This window comes from Mauremys mutica, chromosome 4, assembly GCF_020497125.1.
Source record: "Mauremys mutica isolate MM-2020 ecotype Southern chromosome 4, ASM2049712v1, whole genome shotgun sequence".
NCBI classification, from domain to species: Eukaryota; Metazoa; Chordata; order Testudines; family Geoemydidae; genus Mauremys; species Mauremys mutica.
In genome coordinates this window covers 112,420,302-112,447,782 of record NC_059075.1, presented here as the reverse complement: position 1 = coordinate 112,447,782, position 27,481 = coordinate 112,420,302, and the positions used below count along the sequence as shown (strand labels likewise).

Here is a 27,481-nt window from a genome sequence, read left to right as displayed (position 1 = left end):
AGCGTCAGTGAAAGTTCAATTTAGCCGCAAGTTTATAAATCAGGAGTGGGTGTGGTTGTGTATTGCTGTCAGGTCTCTAGAAAAACAGACTTATCTTGATGAAACCCTGATACCATAGGAAGCAGAACAAGTGGAATAACCCAGAAGTCATGCTCCACTAAGGCCCTGCCCATGATGCACAACTCTCAATGCCATTTGACAAAAGCCAGGTTACTTAATAGTACCAGTCAGTGTCGTTGGCACTAACATCAGAAAACGGAGAGCAGCAGGCATTTTACCTTGATAGATCATTGGATTCAGACACACAGGTGGTGTAAATTGGTGTCTCTCCCTGGAAGTCAACATGATTTACACCAGCTGAGAATCTGGCCCAAAGAGTTGATCCCGCAGTCTGGAAGCACCTTGTTCCTTGGGGATTCCCAATGGCTGACACAAGGACTAGCTATGATGGGCCGCAAAGGCAGCAATGGTATAGTCACCCCTCCACACTGGAGAAAGGTTCGTGGCAGTATAAAGGGGGTACTAGAGGAGGGCTATAAGGAGAAGGAAAAACCAAGCTTCTGTGAAGCCAAACCATAGAACATAGCAGGAAGTCTGTGGGGTTTTTAACGTATCCTATGGCAGCTGGTTCCCTGCCTCTCTGGGAGGATCTGATCTGCTTTCAGGCTGGCTACTGTACTAAGCCTGTTCGGTTTGGTTCTGATGATGTTAGATTATTCTGCTTTCCTTCTATAAGGGGCAGAGAGAACCTGCTGGGGCAAGGGATCACTATTGATTTTATTGTGGGTTTAAATGTAGCTACTGGAGCCAGTGGGGACCAACCCCTGTCCTGGGATAGGGTTACAAAAGGCCAATACCCATGCCTGGTGATGAGCCAAGAAATAAAGATGACAATCTTAGCTGTACTCCTGGATGCCACAGCTTTATTGCAGAGAAATGTGTGATCCATTTGGCTTAGCATGACAGTGATCAGAGAACCATAGAAACCCCACCTTGATCATTATCTAAATATGAAACCAGGAGTCTTCTACTAACTCCTGGTCCAGGTCTCCTCTCATTGGCCCAGGTGTGACTCCCACTGAAGAGAGTCGTATACCAGTGTCCCTGTGGATTTGGGAAAGGGCTCTGTGAAGGAGAGTTTACCTTCTTCTGCCCCACCAATAGATGAGATTAATGAACAAACCAAGTGCAATACTGTTCCCAAAGCAGAGGACTATTTTCCAGTAGTTGCCGGCAGCAGCACATGCTGAAATCCTCTGTAAATTAATAGGTTTAATTCTTCATTGTGGTCTTTATGGTTAGGAAAATGCTGGATCAGGCCTAGGTCCTGCAAACACACTTGCTTTGCCCTATTGACTTCACTGGGACTATTCCCACGCATAAGCTTAAGCATGTACCTAAATGTTGGCAGGACTGGGGCCTGGCTTTGGACTCGCTAAGCCACAGTGGGGCACATGCCTATTCTAAATTGCACCAGTGAAAATCAAGAGTAACGGCATTGATATCACAGCAGTGTACCCGTGAGAAGACTCAAGTCTTAAATTAAAAACAATAAAGAATAAAATACTCCATTACAGTGTTACCAGTTTGTGCAAATAAACATTCCTGATGTGGGGAGGACATGACTAAGCTATGCTACCAACAGGAAATGTGTAATGGTCTTTCCTACTATGCTTGTTTCTATGCTCTCTAGCTCCTCTGGGCAGAGTGAGAGCGGAATGAGCTTGCAGTGAAGGGGGAGGCTGTTAATTTTGCCTGGGAGTGAATGAGACTCATTCAGTCTCAGTGGGAAGCTCTGTGCTTGCCTTAGTTTTGTGCCACTAAATGGTGGTTCCTCAGTGGTGTAACTAGCACTGGGATTTAAATGAGCTTCAAAGCAAACCTCTGTGGCAATTGCCTGTTTCATGTCAAAACCAATTAAAACAGACTCTAGACTCTGCATCATTTTGAAGCAAAACCTGATGTTGTCACTGGGAACTTCCCCACTAATTAACTTGGGAGGGGTTCATCTGTAGGGAGAGCCCTAGGAAATTCACATCTGTTCAGCCATTTCAAGGGAGGCTTAAGGGTGGCTAGATCACTTCCAATGAGTTCTCCTGATTGCCCCTCAGAAAAACTGGAAGGAGGGGGCAGAAGCATTTTTGGAGCCCCCTGGCTGAAGTAAGACCTGGGAGTAGTGCTGGTGGCCTAATGGCTAAGGCACTGGCCTCTGAAGCTAGGAACTGTGGATTGGACTCTCCTCTGGAGTAAGAAGATATTTGATTTAAATTAATATCCGCTCTGAAGGAGAGGGTCTAGCTTAACCCCAAGTTATTGGGCCCAGTGCAGGCATTACTGTGTGACGTTTTATGGCCTGTGCTATGAAGGTCAGACTAAATAATCACGATGGTCCCAGCTGGCCTTAAAATCTATTTACTCTACACTTGAAGGCAGGAGGGGATCACAGAGCATATGTTCATGAAATCTGCCAGCCACCATTGTTTGCTAGCAGGCCTGTCTCTATCACAGCACAAAGAACCTGGGACCCTTACTCAGAAAAGTGGCTTCAAATTACCCCCAGTTTCCAGACTGGCAAAACTCACTTTGCTGAGCCTATAACAAAATGTCGTCTCCTGTGTCTGCATCCTGGTCAGGCTTGAGGTTCCCATTTGTTGCTTGGAGCTGAGCTCTGTCTAGAATGAAGGACACCACTGGGTCACCATGCTGACTTCCCTGCTCATCCTCCTCATCCTTATCCTCATCACCATCATCTTCCTCTTCAACCTGGTCTTCAATCACTACAACATCATCCTTGGTGTCTGGATCAATTTCATCCTTAAACCACACAGCTTTGTATCCATCGTCCGCTGTCTTCCTGTCCTTGGTGAGGATAGATTTCACTTCTTTATCGCTGTCTGTGTCCTTTCCCTCTTTGTTCTCTTCCTCGTCCTTGATGGCGGCGGAAGCTGTTGCGATGCTGCTCTCCACTGTGGGCTCCGGAGGAGGGAAGCCGTCTGACTGCCTCTGCACGACAGAAGTACCGTTCTCTGAAGTGTCGCTTCTTAGCGATTCGCTGTCTTTCGTGCTCCAAAGAGGATTTTTATCATCTTGGTAGCCTTGGTTACTGAAATCCTCAACAGGATCCTGGGGGAATGGCAAGAGCAGAAATGTCTCATGATTATAGGGGGAAGAAATGAAATGGAAAAAAAACATGGGAGCTTGAAATGCTTGGGCACAGCTCTGCGGACATCAGTGGAATTGCACCCCTGATGTCAGCTGAGTATCAGGCTGTTGAGGGGGCCCAGACAGGAGGCATGCGGTGCGGACTCTATGGGTGGAGCACCCATGGAAAAAAATAGTGGAGGTTCAGTACCCAGCAGCCACAGCTGATGGGTGGGTGGGCGGCAGCGGCGGTGCCAATCAGCTGATGGGGTGGGGGAGGGTGGAGGGCAGGAAGAGGCAGGGAGCCTCGGGGAGGGGGGGCAGGAAGAGGCAGAGTGGGGCAGAATGGGGATGGAGCTTCCTCAGGGAAAAGTAAAAGTTGCCGCCTATGCCAAGACATGATTTCCTAGCTCTAAGGCAACCCTGAAATGAACTAGTTACAGATTAACCACTTACTTCGCTTCTCCTTATTCCAACCATATGCTCAGCTTTGTTTCTACAATGCTTGAAGACAATCAATCCAAGCACGAGTAAGGCGATTACCAGCAATACCGCCAATGTAGCGCCTAGAGCAGCCATGTCCTGTGCAGTGTAGCGCAAGTTAGCTCTCTCATCTTTTGTGCCTATGAGGAAGACAAATGGATGTTACACTTCTAAGAATCATTCATACGTGGCCTTTAACACAAGACTTGATTGGAGGAGGAGAAGACAAACTCACTTTTCTAAAAGCAGCAAAGAATCCTGTGGCACCTTATAGACTAACAGACGTTTTGCAGCATGAGCTTTTGTGGGTGAATACCCACTTCTTCGGATCCAAGTACTTGCACCACGAAAGCTCATGCTGCAAAACGTCTGTTAGTCTATAAGGTGCCACAGGATTCTTTGCTGCTTTTACAGATCCAGACTAACACGGCTACCCCTCTGATACTTCACTTTTCTAAGATTAAGGACAACGCTCTCCTGCAGGGTACAAGGGGTGAAATGGACCTATTTAATCTGAAAAGGTGTATTGCAGTGCCGGGCTTGAGGCATCAGCTTTTGGAAGGACTCTGAATGGGACTTCAGAACTTTCAATCAATAAAAAGGTGGGAACTTACAAAGGTGAATTTCCCATTTAAACAAATGGGGAATTTTTCCTGGGAAAGAATTGTTGGACTGGGACAGGAGTGTTGTGTTGACATTTTGCTTAGCACATTTAAACCTCAAAGCATCCTTTCCTTAACCACGGCTCCTCATCATGGACCATGAATGAGGTAGGAGCTAAGGTGCCCAATGCTGTGGGGATCGATACCTGTGGCTTAGCAAAATGTCTGTGGCATGTTCTGTACAGTGCCGGACAAAAGTTTACACCCATGGTGAGAAGGTAGATGGTGGCTGGAGTTTATTACTTTACATTTCAAATGATTAAAAGGCAAGTAGGATCCATTCTCATCCCAGTACCTTCTTATTACTGGCTAGACTGTGTAACTGAATGAGCAAATAAACAGTGGTGTTTCCCAGAGCAGACCTGTGTGACAATTTTTGCTTCATAAATTTCCACCAGCAAAAGAAAACACTTTTTTGTTTTCTTGTGGAAAATGAGGCATGCTTTCTGCAGCATTCTAGCCCAGAAATTCAGGGCCAAGTAAAAACAGGGAATAAAAAATTACCAGCATAGCCTTCCGATTTCTATTACATGGCTGCAATTTGCACTGACGTCAGTGGAACCTGAGAAGCACCCTCTACCCTCTTGCCTATTAAAGGTGGATTTATTGTGCCATAATACAGCTGCAATGCTGATAAAAGCCAGGATACTGGCCAGTGTGCTTGTTGCTGTGCTGCAGTAAAGCGCAGAGGAAAATGACTTGGGAGTTGCTTTAAGTTACACTATTTTAAAGTATGTTTAATCCTTCGTCGATGACAGCGTCTCACACTGATTCTTATATTCCATGCCTATGGCAAATTGCCAGCTTTTCCTGGCTGTAAGTTTGGGTTATGCTTTCAGCACTTAGCAGGTACAAGAAGCCTAAGGATCAACATCAAAACTGAGATACGGTACTATACTTCCAGAGGATTCGTCTATTTAGCTTGCCTCTAGGGCTATTTGTTTCTTATTCCATCCTCACTTTGAATCGTACACCAATTTCTTTCAAGTTTCATGATAATTAATAGCATGTTTTGCCCTTTTGCTGGCATGTTTTCATTGTGGACTTTGAATATTACCTGGGCCGGTGACAGCTCCAACAGTTTATTATTAACGTGACAGTGGAGGACTGGCACTTGTATGAAATTTTACTACTTAATTGTGTTTGATACCATGATTGGTGATGGGAAATGCAGCCTGCAGAACTGATGCAAGACTCCACTCTTTCTGACGAGTTATCCCTTTGGTGCACATGTCCTAGAAATTAAAGTGTAGTTCAGCATCCACCTCCCGAAAGTTGAGTATTATTAAACTGTACTGTAACTTTTCCACTAACTTCTTCAATGGGCTTTGGCTCACATCCTTAAAGTCCATTCCAGTCCTTAGCATACAAATCCCTTGACACCAAAGAACAGCCTTGGGGACAGGAATCAAAGCAATTAGACACAGAACAGGCCTATTGGCTCACTCCTTCTTGCCTTTGCTAGTGCTGACTTGGCCTTCTGAAATATACTGTGTATACAGGAAAATAGGGCCGTAGTTCTGTCACTCTAAGTGCCCCAAGCCAGCATATTTTTAGTACAGTGGTGAAACCATTTCATTGCCTAGTTACCAGTATGTTGTTTGTTTGATAAATAGACACTAAGGGCCAAATTTTTAAAGTGACATCTGTGTTTGGGTGCCTCAGTTTCTGACGTTTCAATCTCAGATACTTTAGGTACCAAGATTTGAAAATGTTGGCCTAATTCTGGCCCTTAATAACTTGCCAGGGTGGGGAGGGGGAAGGTGTGTTTTTGTTTTTCCATCAGAGAGTCTGAAGCACCTGCAACTCCCCCTGAAGTCATTGGGAGCTGGAGGTGCTCGGCAGTTCTGAAAATAAGGCCCCATCAGTCTAACTGTGGGCATCCAGAAATGGAGGTACCCATTCTGGCCTGGATCTTGGAGAAAAGCACAGGTTGGAGGAGGGAAACATTTGGAGAAGGCAACAAGAACCCCTAGAATGCTAGCTGCAGCACCTCTGCAAATAGTTCTCTTCCTAAAGAGCCAGTTTAGTTTTAGAAACATGAACTCCTCTCATGTTGTTACCCAGAATGCAGTACGTGAAACCATGGTGACAGCGGTCAATCTAGTGAGACCCATAGCAAGGAAGTGAGTATGATTAACAGGCAAACAAAGCAGCACCTAGAAATGGAGCAATCAGGTAGCATAGAGGGACTGGGAAAGCTGGATTTCCACACACAAATCTTTGCACGAGCAGGGAAGCAGTGGAAGCAAGAATTGAGTTCTATACAGACCTGACCATGGAAGATAACTATGAGAAAAAGAAAATAAAGCTTTTTTTACTACCTCTTTGGGGATGAGACACGAGTGAGACATTGGAACAGCTGATGAAAGTGTTTGTGTACTGTGGTCTCAAGAATGAGACTGTAGAGACAGGTGATTGTTTATTTTTCACCCAACACCAAGAAGCCGAAAAGAGAATAGATGCTTACACTACAGAGCTGAGAACTCTGGCATCCACATGTAACTTTGGAGCCATAATTTAGAGACAGAGTCGTTTGCGGGACACCTGATTCCAGTTTACAGGAGAGATTGTGAAGGGAAAACAGTCTAGCCCTAGAGAAAGGCTTCCAAATAGCAAGAGCATCTGAACTGTCCAGGGAAAAGATCAAAACAGTGATAGCCATTAGTGCAGAACAAATACACAGACTCAGGAAGCAGGACAGAGACGGACGGACTGAGAATGTAGGCATCATTGTCCAGCGTATGTACTGCGCAAAGCAACATAACAAGGAAAAAAGAAGTTGCCCAGCCAATGGGCAGTGTTGCAAGGCGTGTGGGAAACAAGAACCACTTTGTCCCAGAGCTGCAGCTCCCCTGGAAAGAAAGAAGCAGCAGTACATGCTGTGATTTGTGGAGGAAGAGGCTTCCAATGAAGAAAAGTACATCTGCAGTGTGACTTCAGTAACTCCAAAGACTATCTGTCTATGTGCACTGCCGAAGAAGGCTTCAGCCATTCCACTGCTGTATTTGCGACTATGCTATTAGCTCAATGATCAATCTGATTCCAGCTGAATTGTGGAGCCAGCAGCAATGTAATCCCAGCAACAGTGAAACAGCAATATTAGACAGGAGAAATGTGGTTTCATTGTACATCACCAGGACTTGGTCATTCTGAGAACAGTAGGCTGTTGATAAGAAAACTTCTTTTGTTTCATGGGTATCGCTTGGAGTCTATAGTAGTTAATGCACAGTAGCACCAGCTGCTGCTAGGAAGCAGGGCAGTGTAAGCCATGGATTTGATTGTAGGACAACCCTTGAATATCCTCCACGTGAGAGAGGAGGAAGAACAGTCAGTAGGGCCCTGTCCCGCATTTTAACAGACTATAAAGCCATATTTGAAGATGGGCACCTAAAGGGCAAGCTGAAGTTAGAAAACCATCCCCACATGCTGCCGGTGAGATCTCTTAAACAGAGTTTTAGCCCCGAGGAATCCACTGACAGAGCAACTGGCAAGTCTGAAAAGAAGCAAGACTGCACAGAGGCATCATTTCACCAGTTGAAACTAGCACAAAGTGGATCAACAGCCTAGTAGTGGTGAGAGAATCTTCAGGTAAACTGAGGATTTGCAGTGATCCAGAACCACTTAACAGCATTGAAAATAAGTCATTATCCAGTTGAGGACCTGCTACCTGACTTATCCAGGGCAAAAGTCTTCATACTTTGTGATGTTTAGAATGGGTTCTGGCACACTGAGATAGATGAGCCATTCAGCCCCCTGACATTGCTGGCATGAAGCTATGATCTGACAGATTCTGTACTGTAGCACTATATATATATATATACACACACACACATTAAAAATCCCTATTAGTTCTTCACTCTAAAACATGGAAAACCAAAAACTGAGAAACTGAAATTTTTCAGAAAACTGAAAATCTCTGAAAGTGAAAATAAAGTTTCAATAAATTTCTTGTTGGGGGGGGGGGGGGAATGTCAAATAAACCCAGAAATTGTTCCGTTTCCAAAACCAGCAGAATTGAATTTTTTTCACAAAAACATTTTGCCATTTTTCAAACAGCTCTATTAAAGACACAGACCACATTATTAGTAGGGAGCAATATAGATAATAATACAACATTTAAAAAATTCAAAATGAAAAGTTTCAAAACAAAAAAAAATCAAAACATTTTTATTCCAAAAAATGTCAAAACGTCCCATTTTGACAATGTCAGAACCATTTTTTCTAATTTTTTTTCTTCTGAAATCTAAATTCTGGCAAAAGGTATCTGATTTTACAAAGTGTTTTTTGATTTTTGACAGAACATGGTTCCATCAAAATTTCTTTGACCAGCTATGGTCAGCAGCAATGAAGTGCTACCCTCCTGAGTACTGGTAGAATTGTGAACTAGAGAGGGGTCTCCAAGCCACAGTGCCCTTCACGGCTGCATCTGGGGTGGAGCACCTTACACTTAATTGCCTTCAAAGGGCTGTTCCTAAAGTCCCAATCTATTTAGCATGTTTCATCTGAAAGAATTCCAAAGCAATTCACAAACTATAGAGACACAGGAGTCCCTTTCCCCAGCACTGAAATGCAGCCGCCTCAGGAATGCAGTAGTTTAACAGCACGGGACAATACCGTGCAACATTTGAGAACAGGACGTGAAGAAGACTGCTGTATCTGGTAAAAACTGCACTGGGATTTTAGGCACTAAAAAGTAATTATCCAGATTGGGCTTTCCCCAGGACATGGGGGCGTAGCCCCCCTCCTCTTGCAAAAAGTGCCATGGGACCTTGATGACACCAAGCGGTCAGAGCCTTGCTGTGCACCCCAAAACAGTGCTATCTTCAGTAGTGCAGTGTTCCCCAATAGCATACTGCTATGATGAGGAATATTGATCCCAAAGGGTGAGTGCATCCTACTGAGTCACCAATACTGCAGCAGTTCTTGAGACTTCCTTGGAAACCTCTCCCATTCATAAGAAGGACAAATCAGAAACAGACAGCGAGAATGAAACTGAATTTGCTGAGCGCAGAGATATGGGGGGTGAGATGGGGGGGAAATGCCTTGATTCTGAGTAGCGCACACATCTATCTACCTGTCTGATGGCTGTTTGTGAAGGATGTTTGAGAAGACACGGGGTCTGATGGCCTCGGAGATCTGCTTGCTACTGCAGTTGATGTAAGATGAGGGCTGGGCCCGCCAGATGGGGAAGATGGCAGAGCAGTGGACTGAACAGTTCCACCTGGGTTTGTTCCTGTTATGGGGAATTTGGTGGTTCTGGATTCTGAAGGCCCCACTGGATGCATGCTGGATACTGCGCTGGTAGAAGACTTTGTGGCAGCAGGCTTCGTTGTGGTTACAAGAGGAGGGATAAGTGAGCCTGAGGGAGTACCTGTCACAGGCTTTCCGGTGGGCCCAGGTGTGCCAGCACTGTTGGTTGTCATGTTCACTGAAGAAGTGGATTTTGTGGCTCCAGAATTGGCTGTAGCGGCTGTGTTAGTTACTCCAGGTGGTGAAGCTGATGATGAACCAGAAGGTTTTGGAGTGGTGGTTCCTGTCCCAGCAGCAGCAGAGGTGGTGGTGGTGGTAGGGGTAGGAAGAGTAGTTGTACCTGGAGACTCAACAGGTACCCGAGGTGGTGTTGGTTAACTTTTTAGCTACATGTTACTTTATTTTTGACAATGGCAAAACATGTTATTCATCTGAACAGAGCAAAAGTAAAGCAGGTGACGACTGATACAACAAGCCATACGGTTTCAATATAAATAACCCAGAAAGGTGTGTGTTCTACCGGCTGGAGGAGAAGGAGCTAAAATTTCTCTCTCCTTGCAACCCTTTAAAAGTGGGATTATGTTAATGGGCAGGCAGAATTTTAAACCTACTCAAGTCCAGGACTGGCATGAATGTTAAGAATCAGCAGAAAACTCGTGGAGCCATATTTTAAAAGGGCCTCCAAAATGCACCAGCAATATTTGTGAGTGCAGGCAAATCTGCATTCATAAGGGGACGACTCCTGCATGCAATTACCTGTTTTTGCACATGCAAATACCTGTCTGCATGTGAAGCTGCAGGTGTTTGCCCACACAGATGGGTGTGTCCTCAAATAGCATGGTCATGTTTCAGGAAAACCTTTTGCCACTTGGCCTGTTATATCTTTCTGTCATCCCTAAGTGCCATTTTGCTGGTGTTGTCCAAATATAGTTATAGTGGTGAGGTAATGCAGGATATCAACTGCAACATTCTGCAAGGTGTAGTAGGCTATAAACCAAGAAGGCTGTTTGGCAAGGTGGCCTGGGGTTTCTGACCCACTCTGTGTGTTTAATGTGCAATACTCATGCAGACTACAAGGAGCTCACCAAGCTTCAGATCTGATTGACTTGTAAATTCTATCCAACAGCAATTGCTAACGACTATGGGAGGCACAAACTACCTTGTTCCGAAGAGGTTCCGTGATGGCCAGGGGGCCAAGTGAAGAGTTCTATGCATTGCCATGTGGCTACCCTATTCTGCATGAGTCACAGCTCCATATGAGTAAGAGCTAAAGATCCCAGAAGTTAATGTTCCATCTTGACCTGAGCAGGAGGGTTCAAGAAGAAGCGCTATTTGCTGGGACCTCTTGGCTTCCCCTCTCTTTCTAAAGATAAGAGCAGCTGCCATCTGCTCCTTTTTAAGCAAACCAGGAAAAACCTGTTAGCAAGGTACACTTGTGACTCTCACTTGCGCCAACATTCAGCATCCCTCTTCATTCTGACCAATAAAATGAAGCAGTACATGATCCTAGCTCTAGTCACGTGGATAAAATACATGGGAAAAGGAAAGAGAGCTGGCGAAGGCTAAATCCCTGACACTTTGGGTGGGGGGAGGTTGAGTGTGCACAATGGCTAGTGTGAGTGTTTTACGGATACACTTGGAGTGCTTTATCCTGCTCTAGCTGGAGGATAGAATAGAGCCTCCCATGGGATATCAATGGGCTTTGAATTGGGCCCATAGTCCCTAATGTGTGATCTGTGTTCTCTAGATTGCCTGGGGCAATGTAAAATAAATGCCCAACGTACCTGTGGAAGGTGTGACCTCCACAGTGATCACAGTGTTTGCCTCCTGCAGACTCTCCTCATCGATAGCAGTAGCCTATTAAGACATGAGAAGGAGATGATATTGGCTGCTTGCTACATTCATTCATTCTCCGAACATCCCCTGAAGTGAAAGTACTCTGTACACTCCCACAGCACCTCCCGCTTGAGGCACTCGGAGCTCTATACATATTCTGTAACAATCTTTGCAGCATCCTTTGCAACTATGAAGTGGGGAAGCATTTTCTTTGTCATTTTACAGATGGGGTCTTTGAAGCATGAAGGGGTAAAGTAACTTGCCCAAATTCACGCAGGAAGTCTGGCAGATCTGGAATCAGAACTCAGATCTCCTGAGTTCCAGTCCTGTGCTTTAAACACCAGACCATATTTCCTTCAGAAATGCATCAGGGAACAATCCTGCACTGGCAGAAGGATACATAATGTGACAAAAAAGGCCTATCCTTTAAGAAAACCCAAAGGCATAAGTCACCTTTCTTGCTCAGAGAGGGAAAAAAACCAAAAGGCTTTATCAGAGGATTTCAGAGGCCATATTCCCTACAGCTCGTGCATATACCAAATCACCAAAAGTCTTTATCTCTCATCAGTCCCTTTGGACATAGCTCCCAGTTAAGTCATTGGTGACTTTGTGTGTCTACGGAAGGCAGATTCTTAATTTTAAGAAACATTGCCCCTCTTTGTGTAAACCCTTCTGTGTGCACGATCGTTCGGAAAAAGCCAGCTCCAAGGAAAAATCCTACACAAAAAAGAGCTCTTAACGTTGTTACAACAATCGCAAATAACTTAAAATATTAAGTGCCAGATCCTCAGCTGTTGGAACATGGCACAGCTCCACTCATGCTGACTTACACCCACCAAGGATGAGTCCCTTAGTATTTCATCTTCCCAACAAGAGCTGGTCCGTATCCTAAATAGGAACCTGATAGGCAAATTTTGTTTTCTTTTCATTAAATTCTGTGCATATGTAACATCAGGTTTGCAATGATTAGTAGACAGCGGAGCTCATTGAAATCTTTCTGTCAATTTTTTTTCCTGTGGAAAACTGGACTTTTGACTAAACAAAAAATTTTGTGAAAAATGTCTGATTTCTTTGAAACTTAACTTTTCATTGGAAAACTGAAATTGTTCTGGTCTTTAGGGTTTTGTTTTGTTTTAAATTAAAAGTTGAAATTTTCTACCAAAAAACTCTGGAAAACTTTGGGTGTGTGTGTTCATTGACATTTTCCACGGCCAAGAAGGAAAACCCATTTCTTGCGTGGCTCTAGCAGATAGTCCTGTATTTTGCAGGCTTCTCAGGCATGTTAGCTCTATGATCCCTGTTACCTTGACCTCCCTATCGCCCCAGCTGTTGTCTCATCATATGTTTCTATTGTAAGGTCTCTGGGATAGGGACTGCCATTTTTATGATATCTAGCTCTGATCGGGAACCCCATATACTCTGGGAGCTACTGCAATACAAATAACTACAAATAACTATCAGGAAAGCTGACATACCAACACTGTTATAGTTGTGGCTGACTGCAGCATTGTGTTTGTCAGGACAAGTCCATCTCTGGTTACGGTGAAATCGCTGCTGTTTTGAATGTTGTACATGATTTGAGGGTTGAGTTTCTGAAAAATTAGATAAGAAAGTGAGCTAAGCGTCTGCATTGGCGTCTGTGTTTTCCTCGAAATTGTTGCCCATAACATTGAGGAAAATCCTTACTCCTATAAAAATGGTTCCCTCAGGGTGAAATTTGTTCCCATGCAAAGAACCAGCACAACCAAATCCTGTTGGGAAGGTTTAAATGGGACAAAGGGGTTGCATAAGCCTCATGCTGGGCTTCTGGACTGGGGTGATTGTTGCTGTGTCTATAAAATGTTGTTCCACTGTTAGGTCCTGTTCCTGTCACAGGCTGGCCAGCCCTTTAAAGCAAGCTAGGCTTAGCAGCTGAGCTATCCCACAGCATCACTGGTGATGCAGTGAATTAGTGATCCCAGCTGGGTGTGATGGAACTAGGGTGACCAGATAGTAAGTGTGAAAAATTGGGATGGGGGTGAGGGGTAATTGGCACCTATATAAGAAAAAGCCCCAAATATCGGGACTGTCCCTATGAAATCAGGACATCTGGTCACCCTAGATGGAGCTTAATTACAGTGACAGACCCCAGCTGCAGGGCCTCAGAACGAGGTCCATTTAAATGGAGCTGTGAACTCAGCCCTGAGAGGAGACCGGAACAAGGGGAGTTCCCTCTCTGGGAAGGGCCTTGGAGAGTCAAGCTGGAAGGCACACAAGGAGTAGGGTAGGTTCCTATGGGGGAGCCTAAGATAGGGCCTGCAAAGAGCAGGGAGATCCCTGTGGGGATGTGGGGGAACCTGCTGGAAGGAAGTAGCATAGGAGAAACTCTGTAGAGGGGCTGAGGGAAGCGGCCAAAAGCAGTAAACGTCAGTGGAGCCCAAGAGGGTATTTATTTGGACTTGCACAGGAAGGAGGCTGATCTTAAGTTGAGACCTGGCTGGCGGGCCAGGCCCTGGAAGACTTGGAGAGAGAGAGGCCATGGCAAGTCTGAAGAAATGGTCAACAAATGGTGCAAGAGAGACAAAGCCCACCCCATGCAATGCTGCATCCAAGCCTCAGTGAGTGCCCCTGAGGTGAGGGTGCACCATAACAGGTACCCATCCTGTGTTCCTGGCTTCCCTTACACCAATTAAAACTGTCAATCTCCTCTCTTTACCCAGTATCAATCACTCTGTTGCAGACAGATAAATACCTATCCTCGCTTGCTCCTGTCAGTAATGTCCCCCTCAAGCTGAGCCCTCCTTCAATGTCTGAGCAAATGATGGGCCTTGCAGTGAGACTGAAAGGCTATGAGATCCAGACTCAGGATTTCTGGGCTTCCCTGTCACAGTGGATGTCATCAGCGGCTTTCAGTAGGCTTGATCCGGTTGCCACTCAAGTCAATGGCAAACCCTTCCCTCCCATCCCCCACCCCCAATCCAGATCCACGCATGGAATATGTAGAGCAACAGACCAGACCCTTCCAGTTCCTTACAGTAGGGAAGTCGTCATCAGCTGCAAAGATCTTCAGGGGTATTGAAGGTGCTTTAGAGTCCATGACCAGACTGAGAGTGGCCAGCCCAGCAGACACCGTCCCTGTGTACCTGGAGTTTTCAAAGTATGGTGCGTAGTTACTTTTAGCGATGACCTTGATCTCTACTGTGGTGAAGGAGTATCTCAGAGCATTGTTGGCCTGGGTGGCCTATAGAGAAAGGAGACAATACAGACACACAGCTATTGCATTGTTGTTGAGACACAAGAGGTCATGGGGCCAGATCCAAAGTCCATTCAAGTCAAAGGGATTCTTTCTATTGATCAAATGGGCTCTGGATCAGGCCCATGATGGGAGGCTGGGATGGGACTAAGTTAACATTTAGAGCAAGGGACTGATGGTTAGAACTGCTGTGTTCTAGTCCAGTCTCTGCCACTGGCTTTCTCTGTGACCTTGAACAAGTCTCTTAGCCTTCTTGCGCCTAAAATTTTCCGCCTATCACATGGGAGGTGCTTGAGGCTTAATTTATATATGTAAAGTGCCTTCAATTCTTCAATGCCAAGGGCTACAGAAGTGCAAAATATTACTAGGGTAGGATGATCCGAACCAGCAGACACCGCTATGCTGCATAACATCAAGAGGTTCCACCAGCAGCTGTGTTTACTGCCTGATAATCTAGAGTTTTGCATGTATTTTCTCCCAAAAATGGTTTAAAACTTATAACTTTCCTTGGATTATATTCTAGTTGGAAAATGAGCTTGTTCATATGGGCTGATTAAATAACTGCTTTTGTGCACACACAGATCATTCCCAAGTCCCCCAGCTCTAGTCCTTTCTGTTAAGTTTATGATAATTTTAACCCAAATGGATGGCTCTTCAGTTACGGTTGCTTCCTACGTCCTGATTTGAGGGCACAATCCAGTCATCTTTACACAGGTCAAAATTCCCACTGAAAATCCCAGCAGGAATTTTGCTTGTAGGAAGGAAGCACCCGTTTCCAGACACCTGTCGCATACTGGATACTTTAAGAAGAAAGCACGTGTTTAATTACTCTCCATCACAAGCCGAAGCACTGTGGTTTCCTGGACTCCTAGCACATGTAAAGTCACTGTCCTCCTGGAAGGCCAGAACTCTGGAGCTGAAACCTGGGGTTCTGGAATGTCAACAGACTTACCATGACATGCAAAATGAACGTGTCTGTAGTATTTGCTGCTTTGTTCATAGTTATATTCCCTGTATCACTGTTCAATAAGAATACATCATCCTTGTTTCCTAAAGAAAATGGGAAGGTTAATTAGGACTAGTATGTACCGTAAGAGATACTTTAAATGTATCTAGAGCTTTAAGAGATTTTGCTGTGGCTCATGTGTTTTGCATCTCGGATATTGCAACCCATGACCTCATCTCCTTATTGCCCTGTCAGGTTTTAGGACTGGACACACATAACATGGACACAATGCTACATCAAAGTGTGGATTCAGCCTGATGAGAACAACCGGAAGACACATGCAAGCCTGATGAAGGAGGTAGGAGAGCAACACTTCTTATTTATTTCTATCACAGTAGCACTTAGTGACCCCAATTGATGTATGAGCCCGTCTGTGCTAGTACATACATAGAAAGAGCCAGTCCCTACCTCAGAGAGCTTACAATCTAACAGGACAAAGGACGTGCTCTCCTAATTTTACCGATGGGGGGAACTGAAGAACAGAGAGACTAAGTGACATGGTGAGGATCACCCAGGAAGTTTGTGAGGCTGAGCCAGGAGTTGAATCTAGATCTCCTGGGTCCCAGTCCAGTGCCTTAGTGACAACACAAGCCTTGGGAAGGAATGAAGAGATTTTTTACAACACTGTCAGCATCATGTTCCCTACTCCATTCTGTATTGCCATATGGGGGTATGCAGATAGACCACGCCTTACAGAACAAATAAAGAAGATCAGAGAACGAACAATCTGTCTGATATGGATGGATTGTATTTGTCAATCAACTGACCTCCTTTTTAAAAAAAAAACTTTGAAATAATGTGCTATTCGTTCATTGAGAAATCAGCTGATTATAGTCAACCTTATCTTTTGAAATCAAGACTAATGTGGAATCCCAATCAGAGCTTTTTGCAATGTACAGTGAAGCGAATACAAAATTCTCGACTAAAAATGAAGATGAAGAGGGTTTCAGGAATTTTTGGTTCAGGCAGGTTGAAGACTAGCTGGAATCAGTGTGACTGGAATGGAAAAAGTCAGCCCCAGCCATTAGGATAAAGATCTGTTTCAAGTGAGAGAAAAGAGGCCCTCCAACAAACACTCTGCACTGAGCTCCGGTTGTAGAGATGCTCTGCTCCCTTTCTCCCCATCTCTGCAGTCTAAAGAGACAAGAAACCTAGGAGGTTCCCACTGTGTGTCTGTACAGCACCTCGCATAATGGAGGCCCTGAGTCTATCCTGTTGGGGCCTCTAGACACTACAGGAACACAGGCTATTAATTGCGATCATTATTTTTCTGATCTAGAGCCATATTGCAGTGACTGTATATTAACTCTGTGGTTTCCCCCCACTGGTGGGGGAAACTTGGCAATATTACCGATGGAGATGAATGTGTGGGAAGATAGGAACTTCACTCACCGCCAACAATGCTATACACTATTTTTTCATTCAAAGTGTAGTCAGGGTCAATGGCAGAGAGGGGCCCAGGTTTTAGGCTCAGCGGTTCAGTCTGCAACAACAAGACGAGAGTCTTAAAATCAAAACACGAGATGCCTGCAGAACTTCCCAGTCCAAGTGATACTTAGCTCACGTGCACTCTGTTACTGGAAAACACAATGCATATTGCCAGGGGTTGACTATTGCAGAACAGAGAGGATAGAGAATAGGATTTGGGGTTGTGTAGATCCTTCCTTGCTCTAGGTATGCATCAAAAGCAATTAACTCTCTGCTGTTGGGGAATTTTCAATCTCAGTGGTTGACTCAGACTTGTCATTGCACTGACTGGAGTCATTTATGACTGGAGTCAAAAGTCTGCTCATGACTAAGCGATACAGCCGGTACTGGGCATGGTCCTTAGGGGAGAGGGTGACTTATTGTCAGTGTAACCAGTCTTGTCCCAGCCTCCCCAACATGCATTATTCTGCTGAACATAGTCTCAAATGGTCACTGAGGAAAACAAACCATGTTTGATTGTAACCATCTTCCGTGTGGGGTGTGAAGACACAAAAAGAGCCATCTCGTGGAACAGAGCTGAGCAAACCCCACAAAGGGTCCAGTCCTGCAGCCCGTCCTCGGGCAACAGAGAGACCAGTGTGTACAAGTATCTGATTCAGAACAGATTTTCCAAATGCCTCATGAATTGAGCTGGTCAATGCTAGACAGGGGCTCAGAGTTGACGTTCTAGCATCGTTATTATCGTCCCTCGCTATTGAGAGGGGGCTGCTGGAGCTCGCATTACAAAGCCTTCATTTCCCAAAGGGCTTTTTGAGCAACTGTTTTGCTAAGCACATCCATGCTGACTCTATGCCAATGCTCTCATCTCTCTTAGGATGGTAATACCATGCTGTAAACTCAAGCAACAAGCACGTCTGGTGGAGTATGATGATGGCGTAGATATGGGCTGCATCATACGGGTGCAGCAGGAGGTACCTCTCCTAAGCAGACAAACAACTTTTTCAGAGAAAAGGCCCCGTATCGAGGGCTGGATTGAAGCCCTAGGCACACCCCAACATTGGGGCTGTTCCCATGGCCTACATCCCAGTAGAGGGGTGGTCCCCTCCATGCTTCCAGCAATGAAAGAGATGGTGGCAGGATGCCTGCCAAATATGGCAAGCCCCTTCCCCAAGGAGTGGGCCTAGTCTGCTCCCTGATGGTGGCTGCTGCAGGACCAGTTGGCTTCCTCCCCGACGACTGTGCTGCAGACTCAGGGAGCAGTCATTGCCTTGACTTATGCCTGGCTCACGTTTTCAAGCTTTTCTGCACCACGATGGGAGCTAGGAACATAATAATATAAAGCTGAGGTTCCAACATCGCGTGAATCTGGGAATCAGGGCCTTAGGCCTCTGCTCTGATCGGGCCTGGACCATATCTGTGGTGCTAAAGACCTGTCCTGGGATACAGACTGAAAGCATACACTCCTGTGTTCGCCGCCTACCGTTTTCTCTGAGATGTTGACCCTTCCAATATAGCCACTGCTGATGCAAACTTTCCTGTCCGCGTTAATGAAAGTACATGGTTGGAACCAGGGCGGTTTGGTGTCAGTTTGTTGGATGTCTATGTTTATTGTTGCAGTGGCTGTATTACCATCTGGGTTGCCAGGTTCCCTGTCCTATACAGAAAATCAGAACATTCCTGTTAGATGCAAGGCATATTTCCAACTGTAGAACCCCTTTTCCTGGAGCCCCTGCAAAATCTATTGGGCTGGATCCTTAGCTGATATAAACCAGTGTATCTTCATCGATTTTTCCATGGAGCTATGCCAGTTTATACTAGCTGAGAATCTAGACCTGCAACTATTATTAGTATGACAATTACAGCTATACTAGTGGATAGAATACACACCAGGATGTAGCAGCTGTGAATAATGAAATGTTTTGCTCACTTATAAAACTCACCCTTGCATACAAGATTAACTGCATAAATTTATATTTATCATAGTCCAGGGTTTTGCGCAAGTAAATGCTTGGGTTATTAATTCCTTGTATGTTAAAGTAGTCAGTTGCTTCCTGAAAAACAAGGGGGTGGGGGGAGAGAGAGAGAGAATGACAGCTATCTCAATCACAGACACATACTCTGAAATCCTGTTAGCTGCTTAACATATATAACATCCAAGGCTGGGTATTTATAGGAGAAATACATGCATAGTTCAATTGCTGATGATTTGAACTCTTTGGTCTCTTGCTAGTAAAATGGAATCATCTCTGGCATATCAGTATGGATCGTTAGTGGAATTTTGAACATTCTTCTCTCAAAATGATCATAGGGCTGAATTCAGATTTAAATCAGTGTAACAGAGAACAAAACTTGGCACATCGCCTTCCACCATAGTCGGAAATAATGGGCTTGGCTTTGCTCTCACTTTCACCAGCGCCTTTCATAGCGTTCTTCCTGATTTATACCATTCTGAGGCCAAAATCTGGCCTGACAGGTAAAATTGTGAACTCATTTACACCTGTTCAATGCCATTAAAATCAGTGAGGTTGCACAAGTGTAACTGCTGCAGAACTTTGACCCCCATCTGCCCTTGACATGATTCTCTTATTTTTTTGTCTGAAATTTTTTTTATCAATTCCTTTGTTAATTAAAACTTTAAAACAAATCAAATAAAATGACAGAACACCACTCTTTATACTCCAGATTAGCATCAATTTAACTGAATATAAATTATCCATTGGTCTTTCAACAAAATCCTTAAAGATGAATGCTGATCTTGTGGGTCAGGCCCTGGACTGGGGCTCAGGGGATCTGGATTCAGTTTCTGGCTTTGCCCGAGACGTGTGTGACCTGGGGCAAATCTCTTAATCTCTCTGTGGCTCAGTTCCCGGTCTGTAAAACTGGGATAATCAGACTTCCTTTCCCACTCTGTCTGCTGATCTATTGAGATTCTAAGCTCTTCGTGGCAGGGTCTCTCCCTTACTGTGTTTGTAGTACAGCCTAGGACAATTGTTCCCCAACCTGGTGTAGGTTTCTAGGAGCTACTGTAATGTTGAAGTTGAATAGGTGCTCTGGAAATATATAGGTTTTTTAAGTGTGAATTTTTAAAGAATTCAGTATCTAAAACATGGATTTCTCTGTTCCACTAGCGCCCTCCTTGCTCTGTCCTGGCCTTAGCTTTCTGGAAATCTCACATGTACTCCAGCAGTTGAAATAACCAACTCTTGTTGAAAGTCCCACTTGCCTCCTGTCTCAAAGTTGGTGCCAGTGTAAATCACTAACAAAGAGTTCTATGTTTTTGCAACGAACATACTCACTGGGGTGATCGCTGTAAGTTCATATTGTATGTTGTCCGGGTCAGCATCACTAGCAGTTACGCTCGCCTCAGGTATAACGATCGTATTCACTTTTGTATCCTGAAAACAAATATGCATGATTATTTTTTCCATTTTGGCAAATGGTCACCTGCTGGATATAGCATCTTCACTGGTAAATCCTTCCTAGTCCCCTTGTGCTGTATGGGTCAGTGCTCTGGAATTAGAGAGAATCCTCCCACTGCCACCTCTGACCAAGTTTAATTGACATGGTGGTAAAAATGCTGGATGCCCCCAGAGCATTGTCTACATTAGGGCCCTCACCGGTACTGGTGTTGCTGAATTGAGATGGTGCCAGAGGTGTGTATTCTAAAATTCCGTGGTGTAGATGTGACAGCTGCCATCTTGGCTGACACACCAGGGACTTAACCAGAGCTGAAAGCAGGAGCTGCTATAGCGTGAGCTAAAGAGCCAAGATTCCCAAACTGTGGCTGCAACAGGTTCCTATCCTCTGATTGGTGTGACCAAGAGGGGCAGGCCTCGCGAGAGGACCTGAAGTGTTTTGAAACCTGCCAGGGTCTCTACGTGGAAGATGGGTGACACCTGGTGAGCTAAGCCTGCATATAAACTGCCTGTTTTTTTAGGATATGTCTTCTCTGTGCAGTGCTTTTGTTCTGACTAAATAGTACTTTGCTTTATGAAGGCTGGCTGGTCACTGGTGAACCTTGTCCTTGCCCCTGACAGAGCAGGACTGCAGGTGCTGGACTAAAGTCAGTTCTGCTGAGGTGATCACAGTGAACTGCAGAAATCTGCAGCCTAAGTCTGAAGGGAGAGGATAGTGAGATCGTGCCCCAAGAAAGTCGACCACTAGAGGCCTGAAACTTGGGTGGGATCCCTCAAGGCAGCCAGTAAGAGGTTAGAGGTGCAGTTACCTTAAGAAATGTGACCGTCAGCACAGAGGGGGACTTGTAACATGTACTGAGAAGTGGGTTTCATAGACAAAGCCCCTGGAGAGCTGCACATGTAAGGGGTGCCATTGTTGCCTGCAGTTTGCTTTCCTCTGGGTGCTTTGATTTTGGCTAAATAGGTTAAGGACTGATTTCAGAAGTACTGAGCACCTACAACTCCACAGCTGAAGTCAACAGAAGCAGCAATGATTCAGCACTTCTGACAGTCAGGTTTAAAATGACTTTGACTGCACGGGCAATAATTCTAACCTCAAATGTCAAGGAAGTATTGTCTTCACCTCATGCACGTCCTCTAATTTTCGTGGACGAGAACAGGCTGCATACATGCTTATAAATCACTTTCCTCTTGCCAAGATTAGAGTCCCACATGAATTGGAACTATCTGATCTGTAATCTTCCCTTTATTATAACAACACTTTAATAAAACCCTTACCTCAGGAACCTCTACGGTGATGTTTGTTTCCTTGAATACCGGGCTGTTGTCATTCAAATTGCCAACTTGTACTACAACAGTCACAGAATTGACCTGGTGGGGAGGAAGGAAGAGGGGAGAAAAATCACAAATAAAGTAAGACCGTTAGGAGCGGCACTGACTGGTAGGCATGAGAGAGTGTGAGGATCAGAATTGGATCTGGACTACGTGTGCATTTGGGCTGTAGGCTGAATGAAGGCTTGGGTTGAATTCGGATATGATGGCACTGAAATCTCATGGGCAGTGGGTTTTTTTTGCTCTTTCCAGGAGAAGACAACCATGAGAATGAGCAGTTTCTCACAGAGGGTATGTGCTGGGAATAGTTAACATCCGAGCCAAGTGTGGTGTTCTGTTTCTAGTTTCTATCTAGCAATATGGCAGCATATTAGAAATTATACTCACCTCTACACCCCCTTTCCAGCAAAGCAGGGTTCCTAGTAATGTATCTTCTGTCTGTGTTTTAAAAACAGAAACAAAAAATCTGTCATTTTAAAAAACATCCATTGTGGCACCAACATTCTTCTCAGGTGTGGCTCACTCCTGTCCTGAGGCAACAAAGTAATTGAGCACCTGCTTTTGTGTATTTTAAGCATGATCTTAAATCCAGTTGGGATTTAGGGACAAGTCTCATTTGAACTCAATGGAATTTAAGTTTATGCTTAAAATAAAGCTAGTGAATAAGTGCTTTGCTTCAGCTGTGTGTGTGTGATGTGTGTGTGTGTGTGTGTGTGTATATATATATATATATATATATATATATATATATTTTTTAAAGGTAAATATTTTTCTTTCTTCCTTTTACAGGCCTTCAATTAGCTTCTGATCTCTGTTACACTGGTGTCAATGTGAAATCATACCATTGACTTCAGTGGAGTTACTCTAGATTTACACAGATGCAGATAGGATTGGAGACTTTCCCCATGCATCATGCTATGGCTTGTCTACACTACCTGCCAGATCAGCGGGCAGTGATAGATCCAGCGGGTCGATTATTGCGTCTAGTCTAGACACAATAAATCGACTGCCGAGCGCTCTCCCGTCGACTCTGGTACTCCATTAGGGCGAGAGGCTCAGGCAGAGTCGACAGAAGAGCGTCAGCAACACCGCAGTAAGTAGATCTAAGTACATATTCAAGTTGCTGAAGTTGCGTAACTTCGATCAATCCCCCCGTAGTGTAAACCAGGCCAAAAGTGGGGCAGTGAGAAAGAGTTCTTTGAGGCTGCTGCTCAGCGAGGTTTCTGTTTATACAGATACCCATTAGCCCAGCCCCTTTCTTCATGGCTACATCTGTTCCCATAGCCAACACCCTGTCTACCTGACTGCAGAATTAACATCCACCTGCTATAGTGCCCCTTCGTTGCTCCCGCATTACAGTGAGTCTAGCTGGAAATTCTCCAGCAGATCCAGGTAAATTAAACCAAAAGTTAACACTGAACAGTGAGTACAATGTCCCTTACAGGGTCTGTTTTTACAGGAAATCTTTTGTTGTTCAATATGCTGCAGATTTGTACATTGGGAAAAGCAGGACTACATTGCAGAAACTATTGAGAGGGTGGGAAGGAGCTTGAGGCTTTTGTTGCTGGGGACAGTTTAGGATTGGCGCACTTGCTGGCTATTAAAATAATCGGCAGTGAAATAGTTAACAATGCTGCCATTTAAATTGCCATTAAATTTCCAAATTAGATCTCCACTAAGGTGAACAGAATCATCTCACGGCTCTAAACTGTCGTCATTTTGTGTACGTATGTGTACAATATTAAACCAGCCGTGGGGAGTATCTGAACTCTACTGAAGTGTATTTACAAGTCTCTGCTTTAAAACCTGCACCGTGTACTCCAGCACACCTTATGGACCTCTTGGAATAGACTTCAAGGGTGGGGAACATAAGAACAGACATACTGGCCAGACCAGTGGTCCATCTAGATGAGTAGCCTGTCTTCTGACACCGGCTGGTGCCATATGCTTCAGAGGGAATGAACAGAAAGGGCAGTTATCTATGCCCAGCTTCTGGCAGTTACAGGTTTAGGGACACCCAGAGCATGAGGTTGCATCCTTGACCCTCTTGGCTAATGGACATTGATGGATCTATCCTCCATGAACTTATCTAGTTCTTTTTTGAACCCATTTGTACATTTAGCCTTCACAAAATCCTCTAGCAAGGAGTTCCACAAGCTGACTGTGCATTGTATGAAGTTTCTTTGTTTTAAACCTGATGCCTATTAATTTCATTGGGTGACTCCTGGTTCTTGTGTTAAGTGAAGGAGTAAATCACACTTTTTTTCTCCACACCAGTCACAATTTTATAGACCTATATTATATCCCCCTTCATCGTCTCTTTTCTAAACTGAACAGTTCAAGTCTATTTAATCTTTCTTCATACGGAAGCTGTTCCATCCCCTAATCATGTTTGTTGCCCTTCTCTGTACTTTTCCCAACTCTAATATATCTTTTTGAGATGGGGTGGGTGAATAGAACTGAATGCAGTATTCAAGGTATCGGTGTACCGTGGATTTATACAGCAGCATTATGATATGTTCTTTTTATTATCTCTGCACCTGTCGGCTTTCCCCCAGCACTCACTTGAAAAAGAGAAAGTTGGTGGGGGGAGAAAAGTTTGAATTTACACATACAAGTTCCCTGTTCGGGAGACCAAACATCAGTAAAATAGAAAAGGTGACGCCATTTTAAAAGCCAGCTGTGCTGTGACCATCAGAGGTATTAGATCATGTCTCTTCCAACTGGCCTGTACTCTATGAAGAGTGTTTTACAATATTAACTCATCCGCTAATTGTCTCTTTTTTCCAAATAAAAACTTACCTCATAATCCAAGGAATCGGTTAGAATCAATTCCGTGCCATTAATGGCAAACCATCGGGAGTCGGAAGAGTTCTCAATTGTTACTGTGACACCAGGCTTCATTGTAATGGTGGTAACAACAGCCCCCGGCAGATTATTCTCATTTATTGTTGGTTTCTCATTTCCTACAGAACATTCTGGAAAAAACCACACGATCATTTGTGTCAGCATTGGCACAAAATTGTCAGCCAGTTCTCTTTGGATGTTGGAACCGTCAGACTGGATCAGACTCATGGTCCAGCTAGGTCAGTATCCTGTTGCTGGCAGTGGCTAGCACCAGCTGCTTCAGAGGATGGTGCGAAACCCCCTGCAATAGGCTGTTATGGAATGACCCACTCATAGGGAAAATTTCCTCTGTGCTTGTAGGACTCAACAAATGTGGACTTACCTGTGGTGCTCTGTGCGAGAACTTGTGTTAAGGGCAGCAGCAGAAGGAGCGCAGCAGCAGGGAACTGATTAGAAACTGCCATGCGGGAAGCAGAAGGAAGCCCACGTCTTTTGGCAAATGTAATCCACCACTTTTTTCTCCGTATTGTCACTGAAGCATGCTCACCCATTCACTGCCCCAGGAAGAAAAGAACACTGCATGTCTGGAGCAGACACCCACCTGCTGCACTTCAACCTTTGCCTCCCTGCTTTATTGTTTAACTTATTTATGACTTATTTACTGGTTCCTGTTTTCAGAATGCGATAGGCTCTGGATCTCTGGATTTTTAACTGCATTAGGATTTGGTGTTGAATACCCCCCAAATAAACATGGGGAGGGGGCGCTTTGGCACCTGTTAAGTTGACTGTCAGTGGCAGGTGCGATTGTAATCATCAGAGCGCATGCTGGCATGTCGTACTGAGCCAATGATTTGGAGCAGGGCTGCACTTCAGATGTACAATAGAGACTCTCTGCTTCATGGTAGGGTGACCAGGTGTCCCGTTTTTAAAGGGACAGTCCTGTTTTTTGGGATTTTTTCTTATATAGGCACCTATTACCCCTCACTCCCTGTCACGTTTTTTCACAGTTGCTATCTGGTCACCCTACTTCATGGGGACGTTTCATGGTAAAAATAATATGGGCTTAAGCAAATCTTCTGTGTCAGATCTCAACTCGCTACTGGCCAGCACTGTCTTATGCAGCTCACATCAGGTCTGTGCTCAGCTCCATAGCAAGCCGTGTTCTCCAGCACATTCTCTATGCTCTCCTCCTGCTTCTCGTTACAATGTGTTGCATAGCTCTCTGGGAAGTTTAACTACAGTGAAAGATCTTGGTAGTGCAATGGACTGGGAGCCAGAACTCCTGCTTTGTTTGGACCAGCAGGAAGCCTCTGTTCTCCTACTAGTTCTACCGCTTCTTTCTCTGGTGACTTGAAGCAAATCTGCTCCTCTGTGTCTCTCCCTCCCACCCCACACACACATTTGTAAAATGTTCATAAACTTATCTGTCTCAGAGGGATGTTAGAAGGCCTAAATTTTCAAAAGGGACAAGTATTTTTGGCTGCCCGACCTGAGACACCTTTGAGGGAGGCTGATTTTCAGAGAGCTGGTGCTCAGCACTTTATGAAAATCAGCGCTCTTTAAACTGTTTCAAGCTGGGCGCCCAGAATTGCTGATCACTTTTGCAAATGCTGCAGACTGCTGTATCTGCAAAGTATTTTGCGATCCTGTGTTGAAAGGCACTGGAGAATTCAGAGTATTCGAATTCTATCATAGGATGTTTCCCTTTGTCTCTCTTTAAAACCAATGGAGTGTGAATAGGTCAGTGACTGCTGTCGATCCCCATGTGATCATGCACCCTGTCAGAGCCTAACGAGTGATGGAGTTACTAACAAAGATGCTATTTAGTGAGAAGATTGCACAATAGAGGAATATGTGCTTTAAAATCTCATTTGTGTAAAGTGGCTGTCTCTGCATTATGGTAACACCCTGTTAAATAGAGACCTGATATTACTGCCTGATGTTTCTCAGAACAAAAGCTCACTGTTGTAATCACTATTGTTTTGTCTCTTATATTTACTTGGCAAGGATTTGTAAACCTAAAACTTTCTAAATAGGTTTTAAAAAAATCTTATTAAAAGGATCATTGAAGTGAAAGGGTGAATGACTGGAGGCTCTATCAGAAGAATGCATGGACTATTGATTTACTGCAGTGGTTCTCAACCAGGGATACATGTACCTCTTGGGGCACGCAGAGGTTTTCCAGGGGGTACATCAACTCCTCTAGATATTTGCCCAGTTTTACAACTGGCTACATAAAAAACACTAGTGATGTCAGGGCAAACCAAAATTTCATACAGACAACGACTTGTTTATACTACTCTTTGACCTATACACTGAAATGTAAGTACAATATTTATATTCTAAATGATTTATTTTATAATTATATTGTAAAAATGAGTCATCAGTGTTTCAGTGATAGTGTGCAGTGACACTTTTGTATTTTTGTGTCTGATTTTGTACGCAAGTAGTTTTTAAGTGAGGGTAACTTGGGGGTACACAAGACAAATCAGACTCCTGAAAAGGGTACAGTAGTCTGGAAAGGTTGAGCACCACTGATTTTACTGCACTTGAAGAGGAGGACTGGTCTTGTGGCTAAAGCATTGGACTGGGAAAATGAGAGAGGATGGCTCTCTGTTTAAGGCTCTCGACTGGCACTCAGGAAATCCGGGTTTAACACTCTGCTCTGTCAGAGTCCCTGGGTGACCCTGGGCAAGTCACTTAAACTCTCTCTGCCTCAGTTCTCCATCTGTAAAATGGGGATAATAAACCTTTTTTGTCATGTCTATTTAAATTGTAAGCTCCTAAAGGTAGGGACTGTCTCTTACTATGTGTATGTACAGCACCTAGCACACTGAGGCCCTCA

General features: G+C 44.5%; 1 protein-coding gene and 1 long non-coding RNA gene across 4 annotated transcripts in view; one reads left to right on the top strand and one right to left on the bottom strand.

The window, feature by feature from the left end:
* Positions 1–25,481, top strand: part of LOC123368208 — a 42,682-nt gene extending 17,201 nt beyond the window's left edge. Inside the window, exons 2-3 of the long non-coding RNA XR_006578716.1 lie at positions 24,762–24,875; positions 24,997–25,481. This is a non-coding gene — a long non-coding RNA (uncharacterized LOC123368208). The remainder of the gene's footprint in view (positions 1–24,761; positions 24,876–24,996) is intronic.
* Positions 913–25,292, bottom strand: CDHR5 (cadherin related family member 5). Of its 3 annotated transcripts, none has more exons than XM_045012791.1 (15): positions 25,019–25,292; positions 24,592–24,767; positions 22,177–22,227; positions 21,736–21,828; positions 20,338–20,436; positions 18,982–19,092; positions 18,522–18,695; positions 17,006–17,096; positions 15,560–15,657; positions 14,389–14,595; positions 12,851–12,967; positions 11,324–11,396; positions 9,364–9,879; positions 3,598–3,764; positions 913–3,123 (listed from the first exon to the last, which is right to left on the bottom strand). In XM_045012791.1, exons 1-15 carry the CDS (start codon positions 25,185–25,187, stop codon positions 2,593–2,595), a joined length of 2,673 nt encoding a protein of 890 aa, XP_044868726.1. In that variant the 5' UTR covers positions 25,188–25,292; the 3' UTR covers positions 913–2,592. The 3 variants fall into 3 exon arrangements, with proteins under 3 accessions (XP_044868726.1, XP_044868728.1, XP_044868729.1); XM_045012793.1 differs by having other exon boundaries at positions 9,661–9,879; XM_045012794.1 differs by lacking the exon at positions 9,364–9,879.
* Positions 25,482–27,481: the final 2,000 nt, after the last annotated feature.

What these genes read in the sequence shown, in the direction of transcription:
- CDHR5 (XM_045012791.1), bottom strand. Translation starts at nt 25,187, where the DNA reads ATGGGTGAGCATGCTTCAGTGACAATACGGAGAAAAAAGTGGTGGATT. An exon ending in TCTCGCACAGAGCACCACAG is followed by an intron (nt 24,768 to 25,018) that starts GTAAGTCCACAT and finishes GGTTTTTTCCAG; the next exon opens with AATGTTCTGTAGGAAATGAG. An exon ending in GCTGGAAAGGGGGTGTAGAG is followed by an intron (nt 21,829 to 22,176) that starts GTGAGTATAATT and finishes CCTCCCCACCAG; the next exon opens with GTCAATTCTGTGACTGTTGT.